The sequence below is a fragment of the Oncorhynchus gorbuscha genome, unplaced genomic scaffold (genome assembly GCF_021184085.1).
Source record: "Oncorhynchus gorbuscha isolate QuinsamMale2020 ecotype Even-year unplaced genomic scaffold, OgorEven_v1.0 Un_scaffold_16:::fragment_2:::debris, whole genome shotgun sequence".
NCBI lineage: Eukaryota > Metazoa > Chordata > Actinopteri > Salmoniformes > Salmonidae > Oncorhynchus > Oncorhynchus gorbuscha.
This window is the reverse complement of record NW_025744820.1, coordinates 199,471-219,138: the sequence shown is the minus strand read 5'-3', so window position 1 is coordinate 219,138 and position 19,668 is coordinate 199,471. Positions and strand designations below refer to the sequence as shown.

Sequence of the window (19,668 nt, the reverse complement as noted above, 5' to 3'; positions counted from 1 at the left end):
TGCGCGTAATGCTACTTGCGCAGCTCCAGTATCTTCGCATCTCAACATCAACGCCCAATAATATGGATAGCGACTACCACATCTCAGACACGTCTGTACTCGCTACCCAGTACCACCCTATGCTCTCCTCTAGTGAGGGGCTGAACTGAATAGAAGAACCTAACACGTTCTAATAAAGAAACCACAGGGATGACAAATCCGTCAGAAGCAGACGACTTTATCGACTCAGAGAACTCATTTGGTGACGGCGACAAGGGAAGCAGGAGGCAGTCTGCTCAAGAGACCGTCTGTGACATTCGTCATACCTTCCATGGATCTACAGGGGAACGGTATCCCTCGTCTCAGCCCAGCCAAGCTCAGCCCGCGTCTGCTACCTCGCCTGGTACCATGTTCCCACACCGGACACTGCACGGAGCCACCTACCCGGCCCTTGCCATCACCAGTTCGGGTCACTACATGGCACACCATCCTGTGGTCACGCAAGGCTCATATAATAGCCTCTTGACCACCACGTCACCTCAAGGCTTCCCAGCGCCCGGATACTTTTACGCCCAGCCATATGGGCATGGCCACCAAGGAGGTGCTTTCCACAAGAGCTCAGCAATGCAAACCGGGATGGTTTTTGGTAAAGCGCAAGTTTATCTCTGCAACAGGGCTCTGTGGCTCACGTTTCACAGGCACCAAACAGAGATGATAATCACTAAACAGGGGCGGTGAGTATTGACCCGTTCCTTTTCTCGCCGCGCTTGCGGTTATGTTGGCTAATGTCAACATAGTGGGAAAACTGCCGTACTTAATTGGACGAAGTAGATTGACGTGTTTATTAAAACCGCGTGGGGTTTACTAACAAATTATGGCCACAGCAATAGTTCAAATTCTAATTATTTTCGTTCTCTAAGTAAATTTTTAGGAATTTGTAAAGGAAATAAAATTCCTATTAATCGTTTTTCTACTTCCAGTCGAATGTTTCCATTCCTGAGCTTTAATATATCTGGGCTTGATCCGACGGCAAATTACAATATTTTTGTGGACGTCAGTCTCGCGGACCCTAATCACTGGCGGTTCCAAGGAGGACAGTGGGTACCCTGCGGCAAAGCTGACTCGAATGGGACAGGCAAGTGATTTTACTTTTCTTTTCCCCCTTCTATTCTCTCCAAGTGAGGTTTTCTGGCAACAAAAGTGAGTAATGTCTTCAATAATTAATGTATAGGGAACAAGGCCTACATGCACCCAGACTCTCCGAACACCGGCGCGCACTGGATGCGTCAAGAAATTTCTTTTGGAAAACTGAAGTTGGCAAATAATAAAGGGGCATTGGAAAGTGCAGGGCAGGTAAGTTTTTAATATGGTCCTAATTTCGTACAGTCCCAAATACATATATAAGGTGAAAGAGGTCTTGAAAATATGCTATATTCAAGTCTGGAGACGTTGCATTGAGAGATTATTATTTACAAAATTATGTTTTATGCATTTATCAACCATATTGTATGAAATAATTCAGAATTTATTCTCATACATGTTTTTGTATTTAGTGAGAAAAAAAATCATCCTGAAGTTGTTCTTTGTCTCTAGAGATGATCACAGATGCCCCAATTAACACCTGTTTTTCATGTCCTCTGTTCAGATGGTTGTCGTTCAGTCCCTCCATAGGTACCAACCCCGTCTTAATGTGGTCGAGGTGCACGAGGATGGGGCCGAGAACGCAAGTCAACCCAGACAATCATTTACGTTCCCCGAGACGCAATTCGTTGCAGTCACAGCATACCAGAACACAGACGTAAGGAAATTCGTTCCTTCAAATATTGATTTATTTTCTTAATTGGGGCTAGGCAACATTTTTCCTAATTGGGTAAAAGTGGTTCACAAATTTACAGTAGGCTAGGCCTTTTTAATGTTATTTTCCTCTTTCAGATAACACAGCTGAAAATAGACCACAATCCTTTCGCAAAAGGTTTTCGGGACAATTATGACAAGTAAGTAAAAATAGATTAGCCTAGCCCATGTTATTTTTTAATAGCCTTACATTATTTAAACAGTATTCTATTGGAATTATTCGAATCTCAAATTGCAACTCGAATATGAACACATTTAATGTGGATTGTTTCGAGATTAGACTGCTTTACGCACGACTTTTCCCCATTTTATTGGTGACGATACTGTCACTCCTAAAACAACCATAGTTAAAAAAAAAAAAGATTTCTTCAATACCAGCTTTAAGTTAAGGACTATATTCTGATGTAAACGATCATGAAAAAGCATTACGGATTTGGATACACGCTTGTTTTTGTTCCATTGGACATGTATGAGGTTACTTGTCAGAATTCCCGTGGATAGACAAGTTCGATATTTTTGACAATATGCTCTTCAAATAGATAGTTTTTTTTTACATCGAATGTAAGAAACTATTGGATCTGAATTAGGCTTAATGGTGTAAGACCTCTGGAGTTCTTTTTAAATGTGTTTTATAATTGCATGCCATTGTTACGTCATACTTGTGGAAACGTTTTATTTGAGGTCTTTCTCATTTGTATTATTTTTCAATTTCCTAATTGATTGTTTTGGATATGTCTAGAATCTACACAGGCTACGATAGTGACCGGTTGACGCCGTCGCCGAGTGACTCGGCCTACGCTCAGTTTGTGCCCGGTGCCAGATATGCTCTTGCTAATTCTTTCCTTCAGCACCAATTCGTCAGCACTTATGCCAAATCCTGTTTCCGCCCTAGCGCAGGAGCTACGTCTGGACTAGACTATAACGTTCCCTTAACTAACAGCATGCTGTCACCGCAAACCAGCGAGGAGGACACGATGGCGGCATCCCCGAGATGGTTTGTGACACCGACAAACAACAGACTGGACTATGCCTCCCGCACAAATGACGCGACTGGAAACACAGCCACTTTGCTGTCATATGCAGCAGCTGGAAAGGCCCTACAGCTGTCCGCAACGGACAGTTCGGGTAGAGCCCTTGCTTATTACGCAGAACCAACGGATTTTGCGCGTACCTCACCCCAGTATTGCGGTGCGTCTAGCCCGGCTCTGTCCTGCTGGACTAATGGACACGCTGTTGGTACTGCGAACTTTGACGAGGTCCTCTCACTTTCAAAGGAGAGTTTGCCAACGGGTGTCTCTGAAGACGCAAAACCACAAGATATCTCGGAGTCTAGTTGGATAGAGACATAAACTGAATTGAAGAGATATCCCATCCTAGGTTATTGGCATCAACGAGAACTGTTTAAATACCCACCTGGACATCGTTCATTCGTTTTTTTTTCATTAGACTGCATTTTTGGATTAGCCTACAGTGGGCTGTGGATATGACTGAAGTATTAAAATGTCAACGACAAAATAGTCTATTTAAGCTATAATAATGTATATATTTAACATTAGCTGTAGTCCCACCTTAAATGTTTTCATTGAATCCTGTTTTCTAATTTGACTGATTTGTTGAATACATTTTTGGAACGTGTTCATGTCTTAGCCTGCAATGAGTTTCATTGGCATTATGTTTTATTGTGCTGGCTTTAGTAGGCTATATAGGATCCACAATGTCTTTACTTGTGCAACAAAAAAAAAGAAGGTTCTGAGCTATAACAACTGTACTTAAAGTAAGTAGCCCAATGCTTCAAAGGACATATTGATACATCGATACCCAATGCAAGAAGGTCAAGAGGGAATTTGTTGTAGTCTTTGATAGGATGTACACTAATTCACTATCTAAAAATATAAATTGGATTAAAAGCAGATGGATAAATTGTAATTCCTTTTCTCTTATACCTAGTATGAAGGTTTATTTACTGCGGTTGCTGCTTTGCTTGCAGATGCGTGAAGAATGGAGCAAACTCCAGATGAAAGATATTCACGAGGACCACAATGGATATAAGTAATCTGAACTTGTTTTTTAATCCTTGATAATGTTTAATGTGTGTATTGTTGTACTCACATAGTTGATTCAACATATGTATTTTAAATTAGTCAAATAACTCATTTATTCGGCGACTCTTGAAGTCTACTTTAAAAAATAAAATATTTTCGTGTTAAAGTAACTGTCCAGTGTTTCCAGATTTCTATGAAATATGACCTATAATTGACAATATGAGTGAAATACTTTTCATTTCAAAAGATGATAATTAAATATGTTGAAAATAAGCTTTTCGGTGTTTGAATGGTGTGGGGCATACCCCAATAACACAATGGTGGGGGCATATTAGTGGGGGTGTATACAGGTCATTAAAAATATTAATGACAAGTCAACTGCTGATTGGCCAACTCCGCCAATGAGCCAACCTGACTTTACATTATGTGCGGAAATTGTAGGCATTTTTTAAAGTTTTTTTTTCTCAAATGTATGCTTTGGCTTCAAATACGAGTATAGGACGAGTCAACAACATTATTTGAGTATGAGCTAACAAAAACCTTTAAAAGTGACATTTTCACTGGACAGTTACTTTAACCGTCATTGAGGTATTTAATAAAAATTAATCTCGGTTAGCCCATAACAAAAATCTTGCGCAATTTGTTCAGCTGTGTTTACATATTTAAATATAACGTACATTATTTGCATAGAGCTTCCTATTGGTTGTTTATGATAATTTCCAAGTGGGAAACTCAGCCAAACTGGAAGTTTACGAGTTGTTTTTCCAGTTGTCTTTCTATGAGAGATTAACAGAAAGTAGTCGTGGCCCAATCCCAAACCAGGGACTGTTTACATAGCAGGTAACGTGGCAGGTTAGAATTAACATAACAGGCTAGGAGAATGAGGTTAAGGTTAGGAAACGAGAGGTTGACAACTGTAGCATTGTAGTTAAGCCTAAACAACTGTTTTCCCCAGACACTGTCCGTTAGATGGAGCTGTAGTAGACCTACTCAATCTTGTCACAACGGTAGCAACTAAACAGACCATCGAGCCTGACATACCATCAGTGACAACACGTCAGGCATTTTTTTACTTGAGAAATACTGCACCAAACACACAACTGACCTACTAAAACATGCAAAAACGTCCAAATTAATTACAGATTAAAAAAAATATACATTCTCACTATTTTGAAAAAGTATTGAGTTTGTTCCTATGGTGACCCATGGGGGACAAACGTCATGAACGGCCACATCGAACCACACCCCCCAAGAATGATATATATATTTTTGTAATTAATGAGCAACAGAAACACTGAGCGTTCACTTGCTTTTTAGCCTAATCAAAAAGGGGTGAGTATCCAAAAATGTAATGGTATGCTGTCAAACCAGCCTCCGAAAAAAGCTAAAGGGGATCTATAAATATTTGTTATATATTCTCCCATTGCTACTAGAGCAGCCCTTCCCCAAGACCAGCCGTCTGACTGACTTCCTGAAGCAAGGCTGCTGGAGAGGCCCATTGGAAACATCAGTCTACCATCGACTGCTCAACCTGTTGTGAAGATCTCAAGTGTGAATCATAACTTGACTGGTTTAGGCTACACTTATGCTGTTTAATTGCCTGTACAAATAACAAACCCTTTTCTTTGGTAATCATCTTAATAATAATAATAATAATAATAATAATAATATGCCATTTAGCAGACGCTTTTGCATATCCTAACTTTGGATTTCTTACCAGGTCGTGGCTTCAGTTGTTCAGACATCTTCATATACACATTGTGGCTTAGTTGGAAGAGCATGACACATGCAACGCCAGAGTTGTGGGTTCGATTCCCATGGGGGACCAGTACGAAAATGTATGTACTCACTACTGTTAGTCGCTCTGGATTAGAGCTTCTGCTAAAATGTAAATGTATAAATACTTATCATATACTCATCTCAGTTCCTCTGGGGCTGGAGCAAGAGCCGTTTATAGTGCTGGAAGGAGACAATATATGGACTTGATCCTGCCCTTCAAAGGGCTTTTTCATACACTTTTGGTTGACATTTTAGAATTTATCCATGTCAAAAATGTATTTGTTTCCCCTTCACTGTCTGTCATCTAGAATTTAAATGAATGAGTGCGCACACGCATTTGAATCAGGAAATCTCGATTTCTGCATAGAACAACAGTGCAGTGCAATTTCATCGTGGTTATGCGTGTGCCTCTTGGCACAGCAGCCCCCCCCAGGGTATCAGGCATAAGCATCAGACCTCAGAATAAGATTAGATTAGATCTGAAGGTTCCAGCTCGTACACACTTTGAACCCTCTCACTTTGAAGCACTGAAATGGCTTAAGGTGGAAACAGGAGTCACTCAGATTAAATTGGGGTTTACCAACAAAATTGTCCACAACTCTGCCTCCAAATATCTAGGGTTGGACCAATATGCACTTTAAGCACTTTGCCATGCAAATACGGGCCCAGCCTTACTCAAGACCTTTTAAGACCTTTGCACTATCCTGCTGACTTCTAGTAAATGTTCTGTAAATATCCGTTGCTTTTTTCCCCCTGATGTTTCACACATTTCAATATGTGATCTTGTCATATTAACTATGCCTGCTGCAAAATGGAATTGCTTCTTGGGGACATTAAAGTAGTCTGGGTAATTATTTCAGCTGTATAAATGACACATTAGTACTTCACCAGAAGGAGCTCTTACTAACTTGGTTCCCTGCAGACTTAAGCTCACCATGGGGGAAAGCGAATGTGTGTAGTCTGCTGCTGTTCTGTGGAACAGTTTTCCCAAGCTACCTGAAAACTCATCAGAGAATAGCTTCAAGGTGTCCCAAACAAACCAGAAAATAGTTTAAGAAATACCATGGCGGTTCGATTAGGGGTATTCTCCCACGAGGTGACTCTTAAACGGCCACCTCTGTACCGTAGATGTTGTTGTTGTAAATGGATTGCTGTAAATTGCATTTGTTGTTTTTAATTGTGTGCATGTGACGTGTTGGTCTTTCCCACCTGTCGCCTTGCTGAAAAATGAGGACCACAATGGAAATAAGCCATCGGGGTTTATAGTGTTTTTTTTATCCTCGATTATTTTTGATGTATGTGATGTTGTCGCCATCTGGAGCAGCCTACTGCGTTTAACTACCCAATACATTCTATCAATCAGTCGATTAACAACTTTATCTTGAGTTGTACCATAGAATTGACCTGAAACGGGTATTAATTGGTTTTAATGGGCATTCATTTCAATCTAATATCTCGATGTGATTTGAGATATTTGTTTTTTTCTGTTGATATTTGTTTTATATTTGTAATATATTCCTGCTTGATTTAATGTTGATCATTGAATTGAGAGAAATGAGCTGACTACTGAAAATTACGCACATTTTTTAATCAAATATTTCAGTTTGATTTGACAGATCCCATTGAACACCAGGTGGCACCAATGTAACGTTTTTTTCCAAAGGATTTCAGTCAACGACTTCATAAATGGGTGAATTAATCAATGTGCTGTATATCCCATCTCACTGCGCACACATGTGGGCCATGATATAAATGGTTTATGGTTATCTGCATGCATTTTACGGTCCCAATTTTCTCTCGTGGATTGCAATAGAGCAAATGAATATTTCATGGGTCAGGCAGCAATCATAGGATCCTTTGTTAAGCACATCGGAAACAGAACCAAAATAGGCAACATTAAAATATAGTAGCCTACGTGTTTTTTGTTGTGTGGGTAATTGAATTACAATAGGTCCTTGGTAGCCTGCCTAATACCTAATTACATATTGTCTCAAATTAACATAAATATGTCAAGATAGCTACTAGAGCCCACCTCTGTTTTATTCTGAGCTTCTCCGGTGTCGTGCGTTCATATCCTGTTCTATTGAGTGCAACCCGTCCTAAACCAATATTCTGTGTATCATTTTTAAGAATAGGTCCAAATGTCTGCAAACTTGGAGCAACGCGCGGCACAGTAGACGCAATCTATATCGTGCTGCGCTTCCTTGCCTCACGTGTGCTCCACCTCGTCATGTAGCGCAAATTGCACTCTCCAAGCTTGAGCGAGTGAATGGGAAATCGCTACCCCATGCCTAAATGATGTAGGACTGGAAGAGGAGGATGCTTATCTTAATTTGAGAAAATCAACCCAGTTTATATATAAGGGTTCACCCTGATTTATCCCGGCAACACTAGACAGAAGACGACAAAAGGAGCATAGCAAGTCTACAGAGAAAGCGAGGCAAGGAAAATATGGACATAACGGACCAAGGAGCACAAATGGAGCCGCTACTACCCTTGGTAAGGATGTCCCATAGGCAACCTACAATAGGCAACCATTGTGTTTTCACTGAAAAATGGATTTCATATCGTTGATTGAGACTGTCGATGTGGGGATTGAACGCACCACCATAGACCAGCCTGTGTGTGCAATACATTTGCAATAAATCATAGTCGTTGTATGTTATTACATTCTAAAAATGACAAAACTGTAGTAGGCCTAATACAGGTAAGTAGGTTATAACCTAGTTTTATAGACCGGTTTGCCAAGACAACGGTTTTATCCCAAATATCGAGACATCGTAATGTTTGTGACGATTTTTTTAGTCTGGACCATCCTGTATCTTTTTGTTTGTTTGTTGTGCTGGACCAATAGACCTACATTAATATTGTCATCAAATTGGACTAATACAATTTTCAGAATTGTTGTTGCTTAGTCTGCTACAACATCAAGTACCTACAGAATACGGTAATTAACCTGATTTAGAAAGATACGGCCGTCTTTATTTACCTTTTACAAATGCCTCATTTTCTGTACATCCACTAATTTCTCCTCTAATGCCACAGCTGACACATTTGGTTTATTTGATAAAGGATGATGTAGGCCCATGTCTTTGTTGAGTCTGCAGTTGATGTGTCTGTGGTTCCAGTTCAATTGGTCCCTTGCTGGATTACCTTATGGTGGAGCTGATTTGGGAATGTCTGTCATCTCGTGAACGTTCATCAAGACCCCGAGTCAGACGCAACCTAAAATCGACGCAACTATGGTGAAGTCCTATTCAGTCTGTCTGTCAATCACTGGTTATGATGCAAATAAAATAATCCATTTAAGAGTTTTTGGACAGAGCCAGCTCCTATAATTAAGGACAGCTGTAAATTCACGGCCCATTGCCTTTATGGTAGTTTACTACTAGACAGTGGACATCGGGCTCATCTGATATCTGATTGGACCAATTAGGATCTATAGGTGTATTACTAAACTAAGCCACAGACAGACACCACTCGTCAATAAGAACCCGAGGTTTTCTCTCTCTCACCCTGTAGGACACACTCTTTCTATGGTCAATCCTCGGCCATAGATTGATGAACCGTAATCTATACATGCTTCGGCATGTTGGACAGAGACCATGTGTTATTAAACGGGCGACGACACTCAGTGGTGTCCACAGACTGTGCCTGTTCCAGCGGTCGGGTCCTGTTTAGCATTCCGGTGACGGCGTGTTGAGGAAGGGCCGCCTCAAAGCCAGGGAGAGGAGAAATAGGACTTTTGTTCAAACGCCGTTGAAAACATTGTTTCCCTTTTTATGAATAGGTCATTATAAAAAGAAAAACAACATTGATAAATAAATAAAAACATTGATTAATTACATTGATAAAGTAGGCGTCTGTGTGAGCCTACTTAACCATTGCTGTAGATTGACCACAGGTTGACTATGACGTGGGACGCTTTTGTTCACTGACTTAATGCAGAGTGCAGTGCCCTGTCATCATAACTCTTGGCTGCCTAGCTGTAGCGTGTTTCCTGAATCCCAATGCGTTGCCATAGTTGCTAAGAGTCGTTGTCTGGGTACCTGAGGTGATAGTAGGAGTGAGTGTTCTGTGGAAATCCTCACTGTATGACAAACAAAAAATGTCATGTAAACTTGTATTAGAAACCTGGGGACCGGCAGTGATTGCATAGCACTCAATGACTTCCAGTGTGAAGATGCGTAGCTAAGCAAGACTGGATTATGCATGGAAACAATGTCCTGTGGATTGATGTTGTACTTTGACCTTGTTACTTACAGGAACCAGGCCCCCAGAGCCCTCAGATACCTCAAGGAGACAAGAATGTGGTGAGTACTTCTGCTTTCATACCAAGCCAAGCATGCAGGATACGTCCTACTACTTTTGCTCAGTGATGCATGAGTCCTTTTGATTTCCACTACAGACAAGCCACTTCATGCAGCAAACGTGCAGGTATCCATTTAAAACCGTCTTGGTTATGAACGTCACGGAACATCCATCTGGCAAGCCTCCAAAGTCCTGAGTCAGAGTTGAGATAAGAGCTCCACAACCAAGACCTTCACAGAAATCAGTCATTGACATCAACGGGAGACTTCAACGGGAGCAAAAACCTGAGTCAAGCGCACTGATTCCACATCAGAAATCTAGATGCTGGCATATATTGGGCATAGGGAGGGTGTTGGGAGTTAGGGCTGGAGACAGGAGATGGAGAGAGTGTGATGTAGTAGAGATGGGACGGAATGTTGAGCCCTAATCCTAGACACAGTGAGCCTGGCTGGTCTTCTGGCTGGAGTGGATCCAGTGTGGACAGACGGGGGAGGTCTGTGGAGCAGGGTGGGTATAGCAGACAGAGGTAGCCCTGTTCTCTTGGACAAAATGTTCCTGGATCAGTGGGGCATCTCTGTCTGACTGGGTGATCCGACTGTGCAGAGCCAGCCCCACTGTAGCGAGATAAGTGCCTAGACCGGCTGTGCGCCCTTGGATGTTTAATTATAGCGGATAGAGGGAGCTAGATGAAGAGACGGGGGGGGGGAAGATACAGCTAAGGGAGATGCTAGTGCTTTTTCGTCACATTTCTGATAGTTTCCCCAACAATCCTATTTATCATCCGTGCCTAAATTGTTATTGATCCAGTACTACTGCCACTCGGAATGTATATCATTAGGCAGTGTAGCAGAAGAATCGCTTGAAGCGCTGGATCCATTTCCATTGCAGCATGTTTCTGCCACAGTGTTCCGCTGACCATGCAGCACAGACAGAGTACAGTAGTGTCATAGGCAGGACACACACACACACACACACACACACACACACACACACACACACACACACACACACACACACACACACACACACACACACACACACACACACACACACACACACACACACACACACACACACACACACACACACACACACACACACACACACACACACACACACACACACACACACACACACGCAGGATGACTGCAGAGTAGAAACGCCTCATTACATGTCCCTGTGGAGGTGGGTTGGATCAGATGTGGCAGGTGCAGCGGTGAGAAGTCCCAGGGCTTTTCAGTTCGAACCCCACAGAAGAAGGGTCTGTGTGTGTGTGTTTTGCTTACCGTGACCTAGCTACAAGCCTCTCTTAGATAAGAGGGCCACAACACCACACAGCCCTGCATCGGTGATGTCAGCAGCTCGCTAATCTCACAGGGGATTGGTGGATGGATGCTTGTCAGAAAACATCGGAGCCCGTCTGGATCAGAGCTGGGCAGTCTGAGCGCTTATTTGTGTTGCGAAGCTGCTGTCAGGATGAGGCTGGCTGGCGTGGGGAAGAGGAACCGGTGAGAAGAGCCTGGCTCGACCTTACCGCCAAAACCTTTAGCCGACAAACACAGGTTCTGTCCGGGGCTTGGATTCTGAGCTTCCATCTTGTGGTCTCTCGACCACTGTACAACCAAGAAGAAATCTCGGGCTTCCTTGCCCACACTGACGCGCCATGTTATCGGGGAGCTTGGATCCCAACTCCAATGGATTTAACTGCCAGGTACGCCTCTGGGTTTAGCCTGTGCCACCTGAGGGAGGTTGGCACATAGGGGGTGGCACAAAGAATGGGATGGAAATGCTGATGATGTTGAGGTGGCCTAAACTATTGGTTGTTACGTCACAACATTGTTTGTGGTCATGTAAGAATATATCCTGATTGGTGTTTTAGCTCATATTTGGCGTTATGAAAGTATACCACTGCAGACTTATCATGCACACATTCACGTCATGATTCCTCGACAGTGACATTGGACAGAATCAATATGCAACATTATTGATGGATTGCAAATGGGACATTTTACGCTTTCCCGAACGCCTTTGGCAGATTAACAGTGAAGTCACTACAGGGCAGAGTGAATGGCTTTCAGTTCAGTATTCTAGTGTTGGTTAATGCGATGCCTGATCACTGCTGTTGTTCTGCAGTAGAGGCTAGCTGTGCTGCAGATCTCCTGGCATAGGAAAAGGTCCCGAGGAGCTACTGACAGATGGGTCTTGAGCACTCTCATTTTGCGAGTGGTGGGAGATCGAGCTAGAGATTATACCCACTGTCATGAACCCGATTGATCTTTGAGAGAAGCAAATGACCTAAACTGACCTAAAGTGTTTGTCTTTGTCCGTTTATGGCTACCTCAGAAGCATTGCTGTTTGTTGATGTCTTTTAGGTTTTGGATTAAACTGTCTTGATGTCACTAAGTGAATAGGAAAGCCTGTGATACAGAGGTATGGCTTCGAGAAGCTCTGCTGTGATGCTGATGCTGAGCACACTGCCATTGCCACGGTAACCACGGCCATCTGTAGGGATCAGACCTGTGACGACGTCTGCCCTTATCCAATCAGATGGCTCTGGTGTAAGGGGCTCCGCCCATGCTAATCCACTAGCTGTAGCTATATAGAATCCCCTCGGCTTGAAACACATGTACAGTACTCTCATCCACATTAGACTGATCTACAGTCAGTAATCCTCTATCCAGTAGATGAGGCTTTGTGAAAAGTCACATGCTATATATGCTTCAGATTCACATAGGTGTTGTTGGTCAAAATAATAAGTAGAGATGTTCTTTAATGTATACCTCATGGCCTAGATATCCTATGAAGGTAAATGTTGATCATCTCTGCAGGTTCCGTGCGTCACAGAACTCCCTGAGAGACACATGAGGAATGTGGAAATTGGGTCACAAGGCTGGTGTGTGTGTCCTGGAAAGCTGTATTCTAGCCTACCCGGTTTCCTGGAAACGGCTCGTGTGAAAGCTCCGGGGTGAAGTTCCCCTAGGTACAGATTTAGTATCAGGGTCCCCTCCCCCAATCCTAACCTTAACCATTAGTGGGGGGAAAAAGCATAGCTGACCTCAGGTCAGCGTCGAGGGGCAACTTCACCCTACACCCGTGTGAACAGATAGGTCTGTGATTTTTACTGGCAAGGATATGGGTACATAACCCAGGCACACCTTTCAACATTAGGAGACATCCTCTGTGTTTATTGTTTCTTAATGAGTTCCATAATACTTCCTCCCCCTGAAAGATAACATCAGCAGACCACCTCCTCTAGCGCAGCAGCCAATCATATTGTTCTCTCTGCCGGAGGTCGACCTGAAGTCCCAGGATGTCATTATGATTTGTAGGTGGTTTACATTTTCAACAAAGACTTCGTTCACAACCGGGATGTGCAACCCTGGCCCTGGGGTTGCAGACTGTGTTCGAGCAGGCTTTTGTTCCAGCCCTGCATTAACACTTCTGATTCAACTGGTTACATTTAGTGCATTATCAAACCAGTTCCTCTTCGAACTCAAAACAAACACACAACAAAAAAGAACGTATTTCCTGTGCTGAAAATCATCATCTCCTTGAATACGGTAATTAGAATATAAATGCTCAAGGGAAAAGGAAATCTCAAGCAAGGTCCTAGAGTGGTTATCGAAGAGAGGAATGACGCCCAGCAGTGTGTGTGAGCGTTAAAGATGAGAAAGGAAGTCATTTGAATCTGACAGTCATTTCTAAGGGAACTGAAAGTGTTGGCTGCAGTTTATTTCGGAAAACACATCAGTCGCTAGTTGAGACCTCTACACGCCGTGCTCTTTGTTGAAAGCCATCCGGCCATTTGTCTGTTTGATGAGAGCATGTCGTTAATCACAAAATTGGACATGAAGAGATTGCTACGGTTCGTACTGACCTGACCTGTGAGGGGAACGCAGGTGCTATCCTTACACACACAGTGTGTGTGTGTGCTCACTCAGGTTCTATACTGAATAAAAATATAAACGCAAAATGCAACTATTTCTTTTTTTTTTACTGAGTTATAGTTCATATAAGGAAATATCTTCATTAGGCACTAATCTATAGGTTTCACGTGACTGGGCAGGGGTGCAGCCATGAGTGGCCAATCAGAATTATTTCTCCCCCCTCCCCACGCCTCCTCAGACGATCCCGCAGGTGAAGAAGCCGAATGTGGAGGTCCTGGTCTGCGGTTGTGAGGCCGGTTGGACGTACTGCTAGATTCTCTAAAACGACATTGGAGTCAGCTTATGGTAGAGAAATTAAAATTCAATTCTCTGGCAAAAGCTCCGGTGGACATTCCTTCAGTCAGCATGCCAGTTGCACGCTCCCTCCAAACTTGAGACATTTGTGCTGTTGTGTGACAAAACTGTACATTTTAGAGCGGCCTTTTATTGTCCCCAGCACAAGGTGCACCTGTGTAATGATCATGCTGTTTAATGAGCTTCTTGATGTGCCACACCTGTCAGGTGGATGTATTATCTTGGCAATGGATAACTCTTCACTAACAGGAATGTGTGCCAACATTTGAGAGAAATAAGCTTTTTGTGCGTATGGAAGATTTCTGGGATTTTTTTTTATATCAGTTTATGAAACATAGGACCAGTGTATATGGCCTCATTTGTCATCACCTCCAAGTCTCCAGTGCTCCTTCGTGGCTCGTCCTTGTTACCAGTATCAGTTAGTACAGCTTAGAGTTTTGGTTAGATGGTATATAGTAGTAGATGGTATATACTAATCTAGTGATTTAGATGGTATATACTGTAGCTACGAAGTGACTTTTTCACAGCAGGTTAGAACATATGCAGCAGGTTAAGAGAATTACCCTAACCTTAACCCTTATCCTAACCCTAAACTTAACCCTTACTCTAACCAATAGCCTAACCCTTATTCTAAACCTAACCATAACCTAAGCAAGCAGTTGCTTATCAACAGATAGTTTGTTGGTAGTATGATGCTCTACAGATAGAAAGTCTGGACTATCCAAATCTGGACTGAATTGGGTTAGGAAAAGGGTTGAGGTTAGCTAAAATGCTCTCCTAACCTGCTACAAAAAGTAACTTTCGGTGGTAGCTGTACTCCATCTAGTCACATCCCTTATCTAAGTCAATTAGCTTCCTGGTGGTCTGACCTCTCTCAGGTCTCAGGAAACACTGACGGACTTAGTTGATTCCTAAGGTCACAGTCACACCCACTCCATAATAGTCCATTGATGTCAGAACTCATTAGAATGAGTGGTGGCTGGTGGGGATACAGACTACTAGGTTACTCTGGGTCAGTTGTCGTGTCCCAGAGTTGGGGGCTGATTTGGGTCAGTGGTGTATTGTATTGATAGGCTAGCTGGCTGGGGGAATGAAAGCGCCACCTGTGAAACTGTAATTCTATTCCGGGCCACCTGCTGTTTGTAATCCATAGAGGGATTTTGGTTTTGGAGGCTTTCGGCTTGATTCTTGTTTTTTTGTTGCTTCGTCACTGTCACGGAAAAAAGTGACAAAAAGTACGATTTGACAGACAAAAATTGTGTTAATATTCACTTTTGTACCTTTTCACTTCATAAAGAACGTGTGTCCTTGATGTTTTTGGATTCAACACAGGAAACTTGTTTACAGGGCTGTTTAGATGAGATGTTTTATTGTCACATACGCCGGATAGGCCCTGCAATAGACTAGCGCCCTGTCCAGCGGGAGTACTTGTACGTCAATCTGCCTCACTCTACAGAAACAGGAGAGAGCCCCCTGCGCTATGGGCCATTCTGGCTCGGAACAAAGCTTACTTACTAAATAGACAACCAATACCCCTCCCATCCCACCTCTACCTACAAATCTGTATATCAGCAAATATAAGCGTATCGGATGCAGTCCAGATTAAAGGGGGACTGTTGTAAACTTCAATTAAATAGTTTGATGAAGCTCTTCCTTGTCCCTGTTCTGTTCGGGGCTCTATTTTCAAGGCTGTGTTCCATATGGCCCTGTACTGCACAGATGGTACATACAGTTAGTCAGCTTGACAGGAAGGAGCAGGGAGCATCAGTGAGCAACACGTGTTTATTTTTTAAAATGTATTTTACCTTTACTGAACTAGGCAAGTCAGTTAAGAAATAATTCGTATTTTCAATGACGGCCGAGGAACACTGGGTTAACTGCTTGTTCAGGGGCAGAGCGACAGGTTTGTACCTTGTCAGCTCAGGGATTCGAACTTGCAACCTTTTGGTTACTAGCCCAACGCTCTAACCACTAGGCTACCCTGCCACGAGATGGGGGAGGCTGCTGTAGCCCTGAACTGAATACCAAACAACTGTACGTCTTTCTCCTCCTTTATCTCTCTCTGTCTCCCAGAGTGACGCTTTAGGATAAGAATAAGACTGCGCTTTCAGTAAATAGTCAAATGACACACAATAAATCATGGATAATTGCTGATGGGAAATGCAGAAAATTCAGCTACATGCCATTTCTAATACATCTACGTGGAGTGCATAGAGTACAGGAGAGTGAGCCTGGGTGTCTAGTAAACAGAGAGGAGGGAGAGAAGCCAATGGCAGGCATCTTTCCAAGGTCAACCCTGAACTCGCCAAATGTGGAAATCAGATAGATGTCAACCTCTTCATCCTCCTTTGGTTTTCAGTCCAGGGCTACAGCAGCTTCCCCTTCCCCCTACATGATGTCAACTTCCTCGTCCTCCTTTGGTTTTCAGTCCAGGGCTACAGCAGCTTCCCCTTCCCCCTACATGATGTCAACTTCCTCGTCCTCCTTTGGTTTTCAGTCCAGAGCTACAGCAGCTTCCCCTTCCCCCTACATGATGTCAACTTCCTCATCCTCCTTTGGTTTTCAGTCCAGGGCTACAGCAGCTTCCCCTTCCCCCTACATGATGTCAACTTCCTCGTCCTCCTTTGGTTTTCAGTCCAGAGCTACAACAGCTTCCCCTTCCCCCTACATGATGTCAACTTCCTCATCCTCCTTTGGTTTTCAGTCCAGGCCTACAGCAGCTTCCCCTACATGATGTCAACATCCTCGTCCTCCTTTGGTTTTCAGTCCAGAGCTACAGCAGCTTCCCCTTCATGATGTCAACTTCCTCATCCTCCTTTGGTTTTCAGTCCAGAGCTACAGCAGCTTCCCCTACATGATGTCAACTTCCTCATCCTCCTTTGGTTTTCAGTCCAGAGCTACAGCAGCTTCCCCTACATGATGTCAACTTCCTCATCCTCCTTTGGTTTTCAGTCCAGAGCTACAGCAGCTTCCCCTTCCCCTACATGATGTCAACTTCCTCATCCTCCTTTGGTTTTCAGTCCAGAGCTACAGCAGCTTCCCCTTCCCCTACATGATGTCAACTTCCTCATCCTCCTTTGGTTTTCAGTCCAGAGCTACAGCAGCTTCCCCCCCTACATGATGTCAACTTCCTCATCCTCCTTTGGTTTTCAGTCCAGAGCTACAGCAGCTTCCCCTACATGATGTCAACTTCCTCATCCTCCTTTGGTTTTCAGTCCAGAGCTACAGCAGCTTCCCCTTCATGATGTCAACTTCCTCATCCTCCTTTGGTTTTCAGTCCAGAGCTACAGCAGCTTCCCCCTACATGATGTCAACTTCCTCATCCTCCTTTGGTTTTCAGTCCAGAGCTACAGCAGCTTCCCCCTACATGATGTCAACTTCCTCATCCTCCTTTGGTTTTCAGTCCAGAGCTACAGCAGCTTCCCCCTACATGTGTTGCTCTGCTCATTCCTATCAAGCTGACTAACTGCCTGCAGAACTAGGCCTGGAGATGCGTTTGTTAGCGTGCTTATTTCTCTGTGCATGTATGTGTGTGTGTGTGTGTGTGGGTCCGGGCACGGAGAGCAACTCCCACCCCACGCTGGCTGCTCTGATGTCGTCACCAGGCAGAGAGCATGCTAGGAGCTGATTTAATCGGTGCTGTGTACATCTCATCCAGGGTTAGATCCTGGGATTTACACACCTATGGCAAAAGGTTAGCGTTTGTGGGGAGATGAAATCTGTGGCGGTGACGCTCTCTCTGCCGCTCTTCCATCAGTGTTCTGCAGCCTGCAGGAGATCCCGTCCCCAACATCATGCTATTAAGAGATAGAGACAGAAGCCTGCTGCAGGCCGCAGATGCTGTGTCTCATTTGTCAAACTGAACAGAAGACACGGAGCATCACTCTGTCCTTCTATAGTGGTCCTGGCACAGAGAAAGACAGTTGGCGTTTTATTGACCTATTTTGTCAACGTGTTGATCTAACGAGACTTCAACGTGAGGTCATGAGCGAAGTCTCTGTTAAGATTGTGTTGTGAGCCTCCCGGGTGGCGCAGCGCTAGCTGTACCGCCAGAGATTCTGGGTTCGAGTCCAGGCTCTGTCGCAGCCCGCGACCGGGAAGCCCATGGGGCGGCGCACAATTGGCCCAGAGTCGTCCGGGTTAGGGAGGGTTTGGCCGGCAGGGATATCCTGATATCCTTGTCTCATCCCGTACCAGCGACTCCTGTGGCGGTCCGGGCGCAGTGCATGCTGGCCATGTGTATGGTGTTTCCTCCGACACATTGGTGTGACTGGCTTCCGGGTTGGATGGGCATTGTGTCAAGATGCAGTGCGGCTTGGGTTGGGTTGTGTTTCGGAGGCCTCGACCTTCGCCTCTCCCGAGTCCGTACGGGAGTTGTAGCGATGAGACAAGACTGTAACTATTGGATACCACGAAATTGGGGAGAAAAAAGAGGTAAAAATGAAAAATGTGTTGTGGGTGCAGAGTCCTTTCCATTCCAACTCCCTCAGACCAGCAAGATCATTGAAATTTGATTCATTAATAAAATTAGTATCACGTAAGATGAATGAATGACACTTCTACTTCTGAATTGAACCGAGATTCATCTCCTGAATTCACTGAATTGAAATTGAATTGCCACTCAACCCTGAAGAGGATGAAAAGTATTTGATCAGACCCAGACTTCATAATAAGACATTATCATAGGTACATTTTCTAACGGGCTAGCAGCCAGGGAGCAGGAGCACACTGACACTGCCCACTTGGGTCAATGGACCATTCTTTGACGTAAATGATTTGACATCCAATATCACATTTACAAACAAACCAGCCCTGAAAACATTTGTATACTTTCTATTGATAATTCCTTGATCTTCACCTGAGAAATCACCCTCCACATATGAGACGGTCTAATGTGATGTCTAAGCCCACACGGCCACAACCCACCCAACCCCCCCACCATCTGTCCAGAACGTTCCCATGATCCTCTAGGCTCAGTCACATGGACGTGCATGTGTGGGTGCCTCCTCTCTTCAGCAACCTGGCCTGGGCTAGCCTAATCTTCTTCAGCATCCAGGACTGGGCTAGCCTAATCTTCTTCAGCATCCAGGACTGGGCTAGCCTAATCTTCTTCAGCATCCAGGACTGGGCTAGCCTAATCTTCTTCAGCATCCAGGACTGGGCTAGCCTAATCTTCTTCAGCATCCAGGACTGGGCTAGCCTAATCTTCTTCAGCATCCAGGACTGGGCTAGCCTAATCTTCTTCAGCATCCAGGACTGGGCTAGCCTAATCTTCTTCAGCATCCAGGACTGGCTGTGTAGGACCATCTTTGATTGGTCTGTAGCCACAGTCATCCAGTCACGGGATGCGTATGTAATGGAATATTATTCCCTGTATAGTGCACTGCTTTTGACCAGCATTCTAAATGGAATGCAGAAAATACACAATCATTTGTAATACTGTCCAGATTGATCTGAACTGC

At 43.9% G+C, this 19,668-nt stretch overlaps 1 protein-coding gene and 1 pseudogene across 4 annotated transcripts in view; both read left to right on the top strand.

Moving 5' to 3' along the window:
• Window positions 1-106: 106 nt before the first annotated feature.
• LOC124017124 lies at window positions 107-5,415 on the top strand (annotated as a pseudogene).
• A 2,387-nt stretch (window positions 5,416-7,802) lies between these two features.
• The window catches only part of LOC124017118 (sodium-driven chloride bicarbonate exchanger-like), a 46,718-nt gene continuing 34,852 nt past the window's right edge, over window positions 7,803-19,668 (top strand). For 3 of the 4 annotated variants that reach the window (XM_046332515.1, XM_046332514.1, XM_046332516.1), the window contains exons 1-2: window positions 7,803-8,153; window positions 9,920-9,967. In XM_046332515.1, the coding sequence (XP_046188471.1) occupies window positions 8,106-8,153; window positions 9,920-9,967 (96 nt within the window). In that variant the 5' untranslated portion in view covers window positions 7,803-8,105. Of the gene's footprint in view, window positions 8,154-9,919; window positions 9,968-11,183; window positions 11,677-19,668 lie in introns of those variants that run through there. The other variant, XM_046332517.1, reaches the window with a different exon arrangement.